We start from the raw sequence: 12,250 nt of genomic DNA on the forward strand, positions 1-12,250 counted from the left end.
TATTTCATGATCTTAACACCGTGTTTTAGCAGTTTTCCCTTAGGTGCACCACTAATGGTACACTTGCCCTATAGAAGGTGTGCGTTTTCAAACTAATGCTGGAGACCTGGCTCCTGCCCCCCCCCTTTTTTCATAAAGGCACTCTGTGCTCGTGGCCACTACTGTGCCGGAATCAGTTGATCTGTAGCTTCTTTACCGATACAGATCTATTTTCAACTTATCTATATTTACTTTCACTCTCTCCTACTCTTTTACTCTCACACCGAGCAGGTAGGAGAGAGCTCTGTTGTCAACAAGGCTAGTTCATTGTACTCTGTATCCAGAGCAGTGTTGATAGACTCACACTCAAAATCTCAATCAATACGCTCTCCCGTGAGAGCAAACTCGTTAGAGATCTGCTTCGCAAATCTCACGCTTGAGTTGTTGATGCAAAATCAACTCAAGCAACTCAAACCGTAAAAAAATTATTCAGTCGCAAAACCCGGCAAAAACTCGTGAAACTCGAATGTTGTTGTTTATGTTAGAAAGGACATAATTTTACTAGACTAACAAGAAATTATTGCCGTGTGTGAGTAAACTGTGGAAATACGAGACAATGAGTTAAAAAGGTGAGCCAACTCATCCATGATTTTTTGACTGCTGAGTTGCATGATTGACAACTCACGCATGAAACATCTCTGTGAGAAATTGAGTTTTTCACAACACTGATCCAGAGTAAGGTTATCTTTTTTTTTTTTCCTTCTAAGCAATGGGGGGATAATCTGCTCAACAGACTCCGGACCGAGGTCCGGGAGTGTGGGGTTGGGGACCATTTACTACGTACAAGCAGTAAACAGGACTACACCCCCGACCCACTAAACCATTTCCATTGCCCCCAAACCCTTCGTCTCTCCGGGACCACCAAGAAGGCATTGCTTCGGAGAGGGGCTATTGCACATCGCATCCTCCAGGTTAGCTGCGTAGCCATGCAGCAACGAACATCGATGACACGCTTATGGGGGTCCACCAAGGTAGCATGCTGGCGCATTGCCAGCTTCCTGGGTGGTCCTCACCTCCCGTTGTCCGCTGAAAGCGGGCAGGGTCGACCACTAAGCCCGCGCCCAGCTGCACCGCAGGTATCAAGAACTGATACTGCGGGCTTCGTAATTTGACCTACTGAAGGCTCAGGCCCTATCAGCTAGCACCAGCTGGGATTGCTGACGAAGGGGCCTCCACCTGCCCCGAACAACCAGAGGCTCGTATCCACCCAGTAGGCCGGCGCCACGACAGCAGCGCTACCAGGATGTTCTCCCCGCGGCCACTTAATCGCTGTAAGGGTCGATTTCGACCGTAGGGCACCGGTATGACCTACGTAGCCGACTGCGAACCCTTGGACCACCTGTTGATTAGCGTCTGCACTAGTCACTCCTCGAGTCCACACGCCACCTCCTTTGGAGTTCCGAGACGATGTGGGTGATAGCCGATGAAACGGCATTCCAGCCAAACTCGTCTGCGCACATCCTCTGGACCAAATTGTCCGGAGTCGTGTCCCGACCGCATGTGGCAAACATGCGGTCACGCATTGTGCGGAAACGCGGGCACACGAACAAAACGTGTTCCGCCGTTTCCTCTAAACCTGCACAAACTGGACATTCGGGAGAACCCGCATGACCGAAACGGTGTAGATATTGTCTAAAGCATCCATGACCCGAAAGGACCTGTGTCAGGTGGAATGTTAGTTCCCCATGGCGCCTATTGACCCAGATATCTAACCTCGGAATCAACCTGTGAATCCACAGTCCCTTGGTGGAACTGTCCCACGCACGCTGCCATTTGACCATGGAGGTCGTTCTGGCAGTCCTGCGTATGCCTCTTGTGCCGCGCCTTTCGAAGCACTCTATGTCTTCCATGATAAGGATACCAATAGGCATCATACCGGTGATGACACAAAGTGCATCGTGTGACACGGTACGGTACGCGCTCGCAACCCTCAGGCACAGTAGCCTATAAGTACTCTCTAGCTTGCTACGGTAGCTATCGGTACTCAAAGCCGTGCCCCAAGCCGGGCCACCATACCTCAGTATGGACGAGGCGACACTGGCCAGAAGCTTACGCTTGCTGGCGTACACCGCAGAGCTATTGGACATCATCCGGGACAGTGCCACAATAGCTGTGGAGGCTCTCTTGCAGGCATAATCGACATGGCTACCGAAGGTAAGCAAGTGTTTGACGGAGCGCTTCGAAGTGATTGTGCAGTCACCTACACTGATCACCGCTTGCTGCACCGACTTTCGGTTGTTGACAACAACAGCCTCAGTTTTGTGGTGAGCCAATTCCAGTTTCCTGGAGCTCATCCACTCCTCCACAATTGCGATCGAGTGGGCTGCAGTCAATTCCACTTCTTCGATCGATTCACCGTAGACCTCCAGCGTAATATCGTCGGCAAAGCCAACGATGACCACACCCGCCGGGAATTTTAATCTCAACACCTCGTCGTACATGACATTCCATAACACCGGACCCAGGATGGAACCTTATCAGGTATCAGAAGGCCGGCTCCAAAGGCACGTTCCCCACCAGTTGGGAGATTTGTGCCATCGCCATATTTGAGCCTATTTCATCATCTACCCGATGGGAGAGGAAAGGGAAGGGAAAGATGGGAGGAAATAGGAGTGGGGTCCCTTGAAGAGGGAAGATCGCATAAGCGAAATGAGAGCATGTAGCTCCATACCACAATGGGTTCGAACAGCGCCCTAAAAAGGGCACTGCAAAACGCATGAGCGTAAAGAGAGCCTATAGCTCATTACCACAGCGGGTTAAGAATAACAGGATGTCCTGAAGATTCAGGCTTCTGTATTCAGTTTCACTTAATAAGTGTTTACCAAGTAATTGGAATCGCATTTGCGCAAAAACTGGACAGTTACATATCAGGTGATACGAAGTTCCATAATCGGAGTCACAACTATCACACACAAATGAGTCAGCACGCTGAATATTTGCCATGTGATAGTTGAGTCGGCAGTGGCCTGTCAACGCTCTGACCAAGAGACTGCAATTCTGCTTTGACAGATTTGTTAAATACTTCGCCACCTTTGGAGATGGCTCAGTAATATACAATTTTGTTTGACGACACGACTCCAAACTATTCCAATATTGCTTGTGCTGAGTTGCCGCCCAAGAGTTTATCTGAAGCTTCACCCAGCACTTCGAAATTGGAATAGCCGGCTCAGGGCCAATGAAGTCATGCGATGCTCCATCGCGAGCTAGCTCATCAGCCAATTCATTTCCAGCGATGGAAGAATGGCCAGGTACCCATACAAGGTTTACAGAGTTGACTGAATTCAGTTCCTCAATTTGAGTTCGACATGCGATAACAAGCTTCGACCTTGAGTTGGCCGAAGCGAGAGCTTTTATAGCAGCCTGACTATCTGAACAGAAGTATATGACTTTACCCATTACGCGCTGTTGAAGTGCTGATTGCACTCCACACATAAGAGCAAATATTTCCGCCTGAAAAACGGTGCAGTTTCTACCAAGTGAGTAAAACTGATTCAGCCTTAGCTCACGAGAATATACTCCTGCACCAGCTCTACCTTCAAGAAGGGAGCCATCAGTGTAACATACTATATTGTTTGATATACTTCTTTCCAAATAGCCAGACGTCCACTCTTCCCGTGAAGGGAATTGTGTGATAAATGTCCTGTAAGGAAAGTTACAAGCAATTGTGAGATCACTTGGAGCAAGGACAATTTTGTCCCAATTCACCAAAAGTGGAAACAACGAAGTGTGTGTAGATCTACGACTCACTGGATTTTTCTCCAGTAGATCCAGTACCCATAAACGGTAAGAGCAAGAAAGTGCTTCTTGTTTAAGATATATGTGTAGTGGCGCAACGTCGAAAAGGGCCTCGAGCGCTGCTGTGGGAGTTGTAGAGAACGCACCAGACATCGCCATCAAGCACATCCTTTGGAGATGGCCCAATTTTGATTGGATTGTTCTCACTTCGCCCTTTTGCCACCACACAAGACATCCATATGCCAATATTGGTCGAACAACTGTTGTGTAAATCCATTTGATATATTTGGGTTTGAGGCCCCAAGTTTTACCAAAGGTTCGCCGGCATTGACCGAAGGCCATGCAAGCTTTTTTGACTCTGAAATCAATGTGAGGTGTCCATGAAAGTTTGGAATCTAGAATGACTCCGACATACTTTACTTGATCAGTCACATTAATCTCAGTGCCAAAAAGACGTAAAGGTCGAATTCCATCGCGGTTTCGTCTTTCCGTAAAAAGAACAATAGATGTTTTATTCGGGTTAACCGAAAGGCCATATTGGCGACACCAACTCTCGACTACCTGAAGAGCACTTTGCATCAGGTCGAATAGGGTGCTTATGCACATACCAACTATCAGAGCTAGATAGTCGTCGGCAAATCCATAAGTTGGAAAACCGCAATTATTGAGTTGCCTCAATAGCGTATCTGCTACGAGATTCCACAAAAGTGGGGACAAGACTCCCCCTTGGGGGCATCCGCAAACACTCAATTTTCGAATCGCTGCTTGACGCAATGTCGAGAAGAGATGTCGGTTTTTGAGCATTTGATGAATCCAATTGGTAATCATTGTAGGTAGCCCATGGTTTCGTGCGGCTTCCAATATGGCATCGAAAGACACGTTATCAAAGGCACCCTCAATATCCAAGAAAACACCCAAGCACGATTGCTTCTGAGCGAATGCTTTCTCGATATCGTATACAACTTTGTGTAAAAGAGTCACAGTAGACTTTCCAGATTGGTAAGCATGTTGATTCACATGAAGAGGCATGTTTGCCAAATAAACATCACGGATGTGATGATCGATAATCCGTTCCAGACATTTCAGAAGAAAAGAGGTCAGACTGATTGGTCTAAAACTCTTCGTTTCCTCATACGACGCACGTCCTCCTTTTGGGATAAACTTTACAGTAATATCACGCCAGGATTTGGGAATGTACCCGGTAGCAAAACTGCTTACAAGTAGCTTTTTCAAAACATGTTTGATAAACTCAAATCCCTTTTGGAGCAGAACAGGATAAATCCCATCCGCTCCTGGAGATTTGAAAGGAGCAAAACTATTAAGTGCCCATTGAATCGATTCAGTAGTTACGATACTGCGAGCCGAGGCCAGAGACTCGTAACTACATGAAAAGACATTTGGTTCATCCGTAGATGCTATGTCCACACATCCGGGGAAGTGTGTATTGAATAAACATTCTAAAACTTCTTCATCGGAAGAAGTAAAGTCACCATTAGGTAAGCGAATTTCGTTCACTTGGAAATCCTTAGATTTTGCAAGAATTTTGTTCAACCGACTGACTTCACTCAAACTGGAAACATTTGTACAAAGGTTTTTCCAGCCGGATCGTTCAGCAGAACGAAGAGCCTTCTTGTAAGCCTTGCGAGCTGACTTGAACGACTCTGATCCAGCTGAACGGCGTCTGTTCCAACTCCTTCTACATTGTTTCCTGAGTCTAGTCAGATCGGAATTCCACCATGGGGTCCCTCTTGTAGTCTTTACAGATCGCAGAGGACATGCTTCTTCAAAAGCTTCCATAATGTAGGATGTTGTAGTATCAACGGCATCATCCAGATCACTTGGATTTTCAATGGACGGAGAATATCCATGAAATTTGGTCGCAACCAATTCAATGTAGAGTTCCCAGTTTGTTGACCGGGGATTCCTAAAACGCAAAGTCTGCGCAGTTACATTTGAATGTTCAAAGAAGATGTAGCGATGATCAGATAATGATTCCTCATCTGATACATGCCAATTCGTCAACTCGTGACTGATTCTATTCGAGCAGAGCGTTATGTCTAACACTTCTTCTCTATTAGAAACCATGAAGGTTGGGCGATTGCCTATGTTAAGTAATCCAAGGTCTGTACTACTTAAGTATTCCATCAGACTGGAGCCTCTCAAATTGATATCCGAGCTGCCCCAGATGATGTGATGAGCATTGGCATCACTGCCCACAATCAGCGGAAGGCCTTTTGTTACGCAGTGTACGACAACTCGTTTGAAGTCATCCGTTGGGGATGGTTCATCATGTGGTAAATATACCGAACAATAGACGTATTTCCTGTTGAGGTCACCAACAGAAACATCGATTGTGACAGCACATACATCTCTGGTAGTTAACTCAGAAATGAGTGTAGCAACGATTGCTTTATTAACGAGCACGCATGCGCGGGGCATGGAGCGCGAGTTTGCCATTTCAAGCTTGTTAAAAGTAGCAAAAACTGGGTCCACAAGGTTACCTAGATAGAAGTTCCCTCTACGAAAGTAGGGTTCTTGAACTAGCGCCACTTGGGCTGCACCGTTTTGCATGAGTCTGCAAAGATTGATCGTTGCTGTTCTTTTATGCTGAAGATTGATCTGAGCTAACCTAACCGTAGCCACTACCCAAACTAGGCAGGATTAAGCTTTTTGCAATCTCAGCACGAAAAAGACCAGCAACGAAAAAACCAGATCGGTATCTATTTAAAGTCGCCAAAGGCGAAAGAGCACAGAATACACTGTGTAAAACGCATAATGCGAATCCATATAGGTGATAATTTAAATTAAATGTCAACATATTCATAATCCCACCCTTATTAAGCCTCAAGATAGAGACTGAAGAAGGGCAGCCGATTATCTCGGAGAAACACAAGGTCACCTGCACCATTGCTCCGGGTAGCACAGGAAGGACTCAATACTGTGGAGGGCGCCCTGGTACCCCACAGGCTCCGTTTGCGATTAGGTTTTATTTAGACCCCCCTAACCATTCATTCTTAGGCACGGTACGCATCACACCATAAATTAGGGGTCACCTGTGAGGTGGACTTTTACCACCGGAACAGGCAGTCCGTAGTGTTAATTCTTAGCCAGTTGAAACAACCGCTACCGACACTACGCGGCTATCTAGGCTGCTCGGGAAAAGGAGGTTAATATTGATGATTAACTCCTGACGTGCCCAAGCAGCCTCGCAACCCTCAGGCACAGTAGCCTATAAGTACTCTCTAGCTTGCTACGGTAGCTATCGGTACTCAAAGCCGTGCCCCAAGCCGGGCCACCATACCTCAGTATGGACGAGGCGACACTGGCCAGAAGCTTACGCTTGCTGGCGTACACCGCAGAGCTATTGGACATCATCCGGGACAGTGCCACAATAGCTGTGGAGGCTCTCTTGCAGGCATAATCGACATGGCTACCGAAGGTAAGCAAGTGTTTGACGGAGCGCTTCGAAGTGATTGTGCAGTCACCTACACTGATCACCGCTTGCTGCACCGACTTTCGGTTGTTGACAACAACAGCCTCAGTTTTGTGGTGAGCCAATTCCAGTTTCCTGGAGCTCATCCACTCCTCCACAATTGCGATCGAGTGGGCTGCAGTCAATTCCACTTCTTCGATCGATTCACCGTAGACCTCCAGCGTAATATCGTCGGCAAAGCCAACGATGACCACACCCGCCGGGAATTTTAATCTCAACACCTCGTCGTACATGACATTCCATAACACCGGACCCAGGATGGAACCTTGCGGGACTCCTGAGGTTATGTGAAAGCACTTCCGAGAGTAAGGTTATCTGACTTGGCAAAAGTGGCTAGGAGGCCATCTTTAACTTGCTGGCCGTTTTGTTTACAAATATTACTGCCTGGCCTGGATAACGCTCAAACTGAAATTAACTCCGGGAAATTCCGGTGGTCCCAAAATTGGCCACTGTAGTCAATTATCCATTTTAGGTCTACAATAGGCCTATTTAGCACGAGACATGAAAAATGAACTGTCGCACGATATGTATTGGAGTTCAATTTCAATTATCCCTAATTATAGGTTCCCTCGGGGACATCCGGTGGTCCCGGAAGTAGTCACTGTAGTCAACTATCCATTTTGAGTCTACAGTTGCCCTATTTACGACAAGACATGAAGAATGAGCCGTCGCATGATATGCTTTGGTGTCAAAATCGAAATGTCCCCTATGCAAGGTTCCCCCGGGGCACTGGGCGGCGCCATGAGTGGCCAAATCTGTACAAGACTCATTTTCAACTTATAATAGGGTATTTTATGATAAGCTAGGGAGAAAACAATATTGCGCGACATATTTTAAGTGAATAAATTGTTTGGTCCCAATTCGGATCCACTACCGGCACCGATTCCGGGGAAATGGCCATATATTGGTTGTTTCTGGACCAATATTAATACTTGGCGCACCAATCGCTTCAGAATTAGATCTTCTATCTTCATGTGTAGTAAAATTTTGATTTTTTAGCCGAGACCTTTGCTAAAAACACGTCATAATTTTACTGCATAAGACATGCTTCCGGAAATCCGGATTATCACCGGTATCCGGTGGTCATAGTTCATCTCCGTGGATGCACCTCAAAACTAGATTAGTTGACCCGTCCATTACTTCTTAAAGAATTGAAATCGGTCAATTTTTGTCAAAGTTACAGCATTCCAAAGTTGGCCCAATTTTTGCCTGTCTCAGTTATTTTGACAACCCCCTGTATATCAAATATTCCATCATTTGCGATACTTTAAAAATGGGGAGGGTACAAAAAAGGGGGGAGGGCTCCCTGCAAATCTTATTACAACTCTTCATATTGTATTTAAAGTTGAATACATTATATGGCACATGAATTCCCCTGTCCTGAATATAAAACACTGTGTCGGTTTATTGATTAGATTAGATTTTTATATAAAAAATGCAAAAAGTTCAAGTATATTTTAAAAATGACCTGGGGCAGACACGAACATTCTGAAAACGCCATTATTTTTGTTTATTTTTATACTTTCAAGCCCGGGGTGTCCGGTCTCTGTGCATTCATATCGACTTTTTTTGTCGAACAGTGTTAGTTTTCTTCCAAAGCCTATTAGAGATAAGTTTGGTTTTTATTCCAGTTTAATTTAATGCAAAACCATCTAGGTCCTATTAAAACGCTTCGTAAAAGCTACCGGAAAATCCACGTAGCTCTTACGTGTAGCGCCGGTGGAATGGACGAAGTTCAAAAGTTCATGCGTTCATTCTGGGCTACCTATGATTAACGTAAGAGCTACGTGGAAAGTGCGATGGAAAAAAACCACGTATGTTTTCACGTAACAATGACGTTTGGATTATTTTGAGTGTGCCTGGCCCGCAAGATGCTGAAATTAAAACTAACCGTGCTGCCATAAGTGTGGACGAAATTGTAGAAAACAGAGAAAGAAGTATAGAGCACTTGGAGCAGGTGCGACCGTATTAGAATAATTCTTGATAACACTGTTTCTTCAACAAATCAGAAGTCAATTATTGTCTGACTACCTATCTCAGATGTTTGTAAACAAAACGGCCAGCCATTCCTTACCTACCCTTCCTGGTTTTCTCCACAAAGTGAGCATAATGTATCACCTTAGGAGAAGCTGGACCCGCCTTGGTTGTTAGTGAGGCTAGCTGCCTGCAAAGAGGGTCAGTTTGTCTCAGTCACCATCTGATACTGACGGAGGATGGATGTGCTCTCCAAAGCACGGTTCTCCGTGAGGCGTCTTCTGGTGGCTGGACGGGTTTTTTGTGGAGGGGCTGGGAATCGAACCCATGACCTTCCGCTTATGAAGCGAAAGCGTAACCTCAAGGCTACAGGCTCCCCTACCTGTCCCCCTTGTACATCAATTAAATAAAATAAAAGCAAATTTTATATGTAATTCATAATTGTTTTCAAGCAAATGGATACAACAAAATAAAAACTACCACCACTGGGAGATAGAGGAGGATCTTCTCTTCATCACAGCCTTGTTAAATAGTGTGTAAATCTATTCGTTTTCTCAGTAACAACAAGCTACTCACTTCGTTATCTATGGTTTTAGTGCGAGATCATAAGTAATGTGGGAAATTTACTTTATTTATTGAAATATGTGTGAAAAAATATCAAAACCGGGCACAATCAGCACTTCTCTAAGTCTGCACAAGACAATCGATCTCTTGTAATTTTTTAATGAAAATAGGTAGGTATATGATAACGTTGTGAACCAGCAGCTTAAAACAAAGTTGCGGTTTTGGGTCCGTTTGTGGCCACTGTATCGTTGATTTGGAGCGTTAAGTGCAGGGTGATTACTTGGGGACCTAATATGATAGCTATTATAATATATGTTGCTAAATTGTTTGTCTACGACCGTTATAAGGGCAGCTTAATTTCACGTGCATTTCCCGCATTTTGAAGTTGGTTTCTACTTACATACATCTCTCTTTCCGGTTCATCATTCTTTCTGTGGCCAGTTCTGGCCAAACTAACAGCACGCACCTTCATCTAAAAAACCAAACCTCAAGCGCATGTTCTCATCACCTATGTACAAACCACAACCACACAAACAAACAAAAAACTCCACCGAAACTACCTACACAAATACAGTGCTTAGTATAGAACGCCTTTTGTACTTCCATTCTCGGACCACGCCCACAAACCGTCGTTGAGCAGCCGCCGTCTTACAGCGTAGTGGGGACCTATGAAAGCCGATACTCCTTCAGTGAATATTGCATCACCAGCAACAATAAACCGCCTCCAGTAGAGTGCAAAACGACGGCAACTCTCTGTCAAAGGTACACACAGCCGTACAAGATGGCTGATGAGCGCCTGTTCTTGCAACGCTATCCGGAGGATTGTTTGAGTAAACCAGTTTTTAGACGGTAGCACATTATTCTATGATTTCGAGAAGAAAGAACATCATATACATTTTCAAGGAAGAAGAATATTGTAGGAACAAGGCGTTTTTTATCCGAACATTCAATATCTCATGCTGGAGCCTTGGCCCCTGACCCCCTTGTACAAAAATAATATAAAATAAAAAATTTCAAACAGTTTATTATTTGAATTTAAAAGATTATTCACCGTTTTCAATGACAATAGCTTTGCAACAAATTTACTTGCTATTAGAATAAAAAATTTCCAAATTTAACCTTTTGGTTGTCGCGCGAATTTTTGTAACGCGAGTAGTCGCGCGTTGTACTTTGTACAATACCCTTGGTATTGCGAATATCTCAGGAGCCTGGCCATTTAGAATAATGTGACCAGATGTGTCCCGGAAAAACATTCGGGACGCTTGTCAGATTTCATCCTCGCTGAAGCGCTTCCTATATTTGATGTGAATTTTACATTCATCTTCAATCTAACTTTTGTTTTGCAGATCTCAGGATCCTGACCACGTAGAAAGATGGCATCTTCGGCAAAGTTGTTCGGTAAGTCAAGGACTAGCATTGTTCAAGCTAGTTGATTCAAAATGTTGGCACCAGATGGTGCTAGTCAGCATAAAACATTTGTTTTGAAAATATCTCAGGAGCCTGGTAACTTAGAAAGATGCCGTCTTGGACAGAGTTGTTCAGTAGCTCAAATGCTTTCTTGATTTAACACTTGAATTTCAAGATTTGGTAAGATAATGATAGCCCCTGAGCTTCTGAACAACTTTGCCGAAGATGCCATCTGTCTAAAAAATCAGAATCCTGAAGTTTTCGCAAAACAAAAGTTTTATGCTCACTAGCGCTGCCTGGTGGCAAAATATCCTATTTCTTGGCTCAAATAATGATAGCCTTTGAGCTACTGAACAACTTTGTGCTCATGAGATATCTGCAAAACAAAAGTTTCATGCTCACTAGTGCTGCGTAGTGGCAAAATGTTGAATCAATTAGCTCAAACAATGATAATCCTTAACTTGCTGAACAACTTTACCAAATACGCCATCCTTCTAAATGGTCAGGATCCTGAAATATCTGCAAACAAAAGTAAAAGGTCAAATTCCGAATAAAATGACGTACCTTCAGATAGCGCTTCACCTCCAGAACAACTTTACTGAAAACCCCAAGTTTCGAAATAATCTGGATTTTGAGATATACCGATTTCAAACTATGGTCTACTCGAATCGTATATAGTGCGTTCATTAGGCTGATACAAATATTAATTTTCTTTTATGTCACCCCCCCCCCCCTTCAAAAATCCGAAAATTTTGAAGGGGAGAAAAAAAAATATTCATCATTTTTTTGACATCAGTTAGGTTTTTTTTTTAATTTTAAAAGTCGAAAACAGGTAAAATAATAATCCAGATGACGATTGAAAATAGTTTAACAACTATCGTTAAAAATAAAAATTCAAAAAAATATTTTTTTTTTCAATTTTTATTTTTTTGTTCCTTATATATTTTTATCCCCCCCCCCTCGTACCTTCCAAGTGGTCTCGGACATAAAAGAAAATTAATATTTGTACCAGCCTTATTATGCGACTTCTATGTACAT

At 44.0% G+C, this 12,250-nt stretch overlaps 1 protein-coding gene across 6 annotated transcripts in view; it reads left to right on the plus strand.

Moving 5' to 3' along the window:
• LOC5566597 (E3 ubiquitin-protein ligase siah-1) overlaps positions 1-10,717 on the plus strand; it is a 70,626-nt gene extending 59,909 nt beyond the window's left edge. For 5 of the 6 annotated variants that reach the window (XM_021850322.1, XM_021850317.1, XM_021850318.1 and 2 more), the window contains one exon: positions 10,446-10,717. In XM_021850322.1, coding sequence (XP_021706014.1) covers positions 10,446-10,658 — 213 coding nt within the window. In that variant the 3' untranslated portion in view covers positions 10,659-10,717. Of the gene's footprint in view, positions 1-10,246 lie in introns of all 6 variants that reach the window. The other variant, XM_021850320.1, reaches the window with a different exon arrangement.
• The last annotated feature ends 1,533 nt before the right edge of the window (positions 10,718-12,250 follow it).

This window comes from Aedes aegypti, chromosome 3 (assembly GCF_002204515.2).
Source record: "Aedes aegypti strain LVP_AGWG chromosome 3, AaegL5.0 Primary Assembly, whole genome shotgun sequence".
NCBI lineage: Eukaryota > Metazoa > Arthropoda > Insecta > Diptera > Culicidae > Aedes > Aedes aegypti.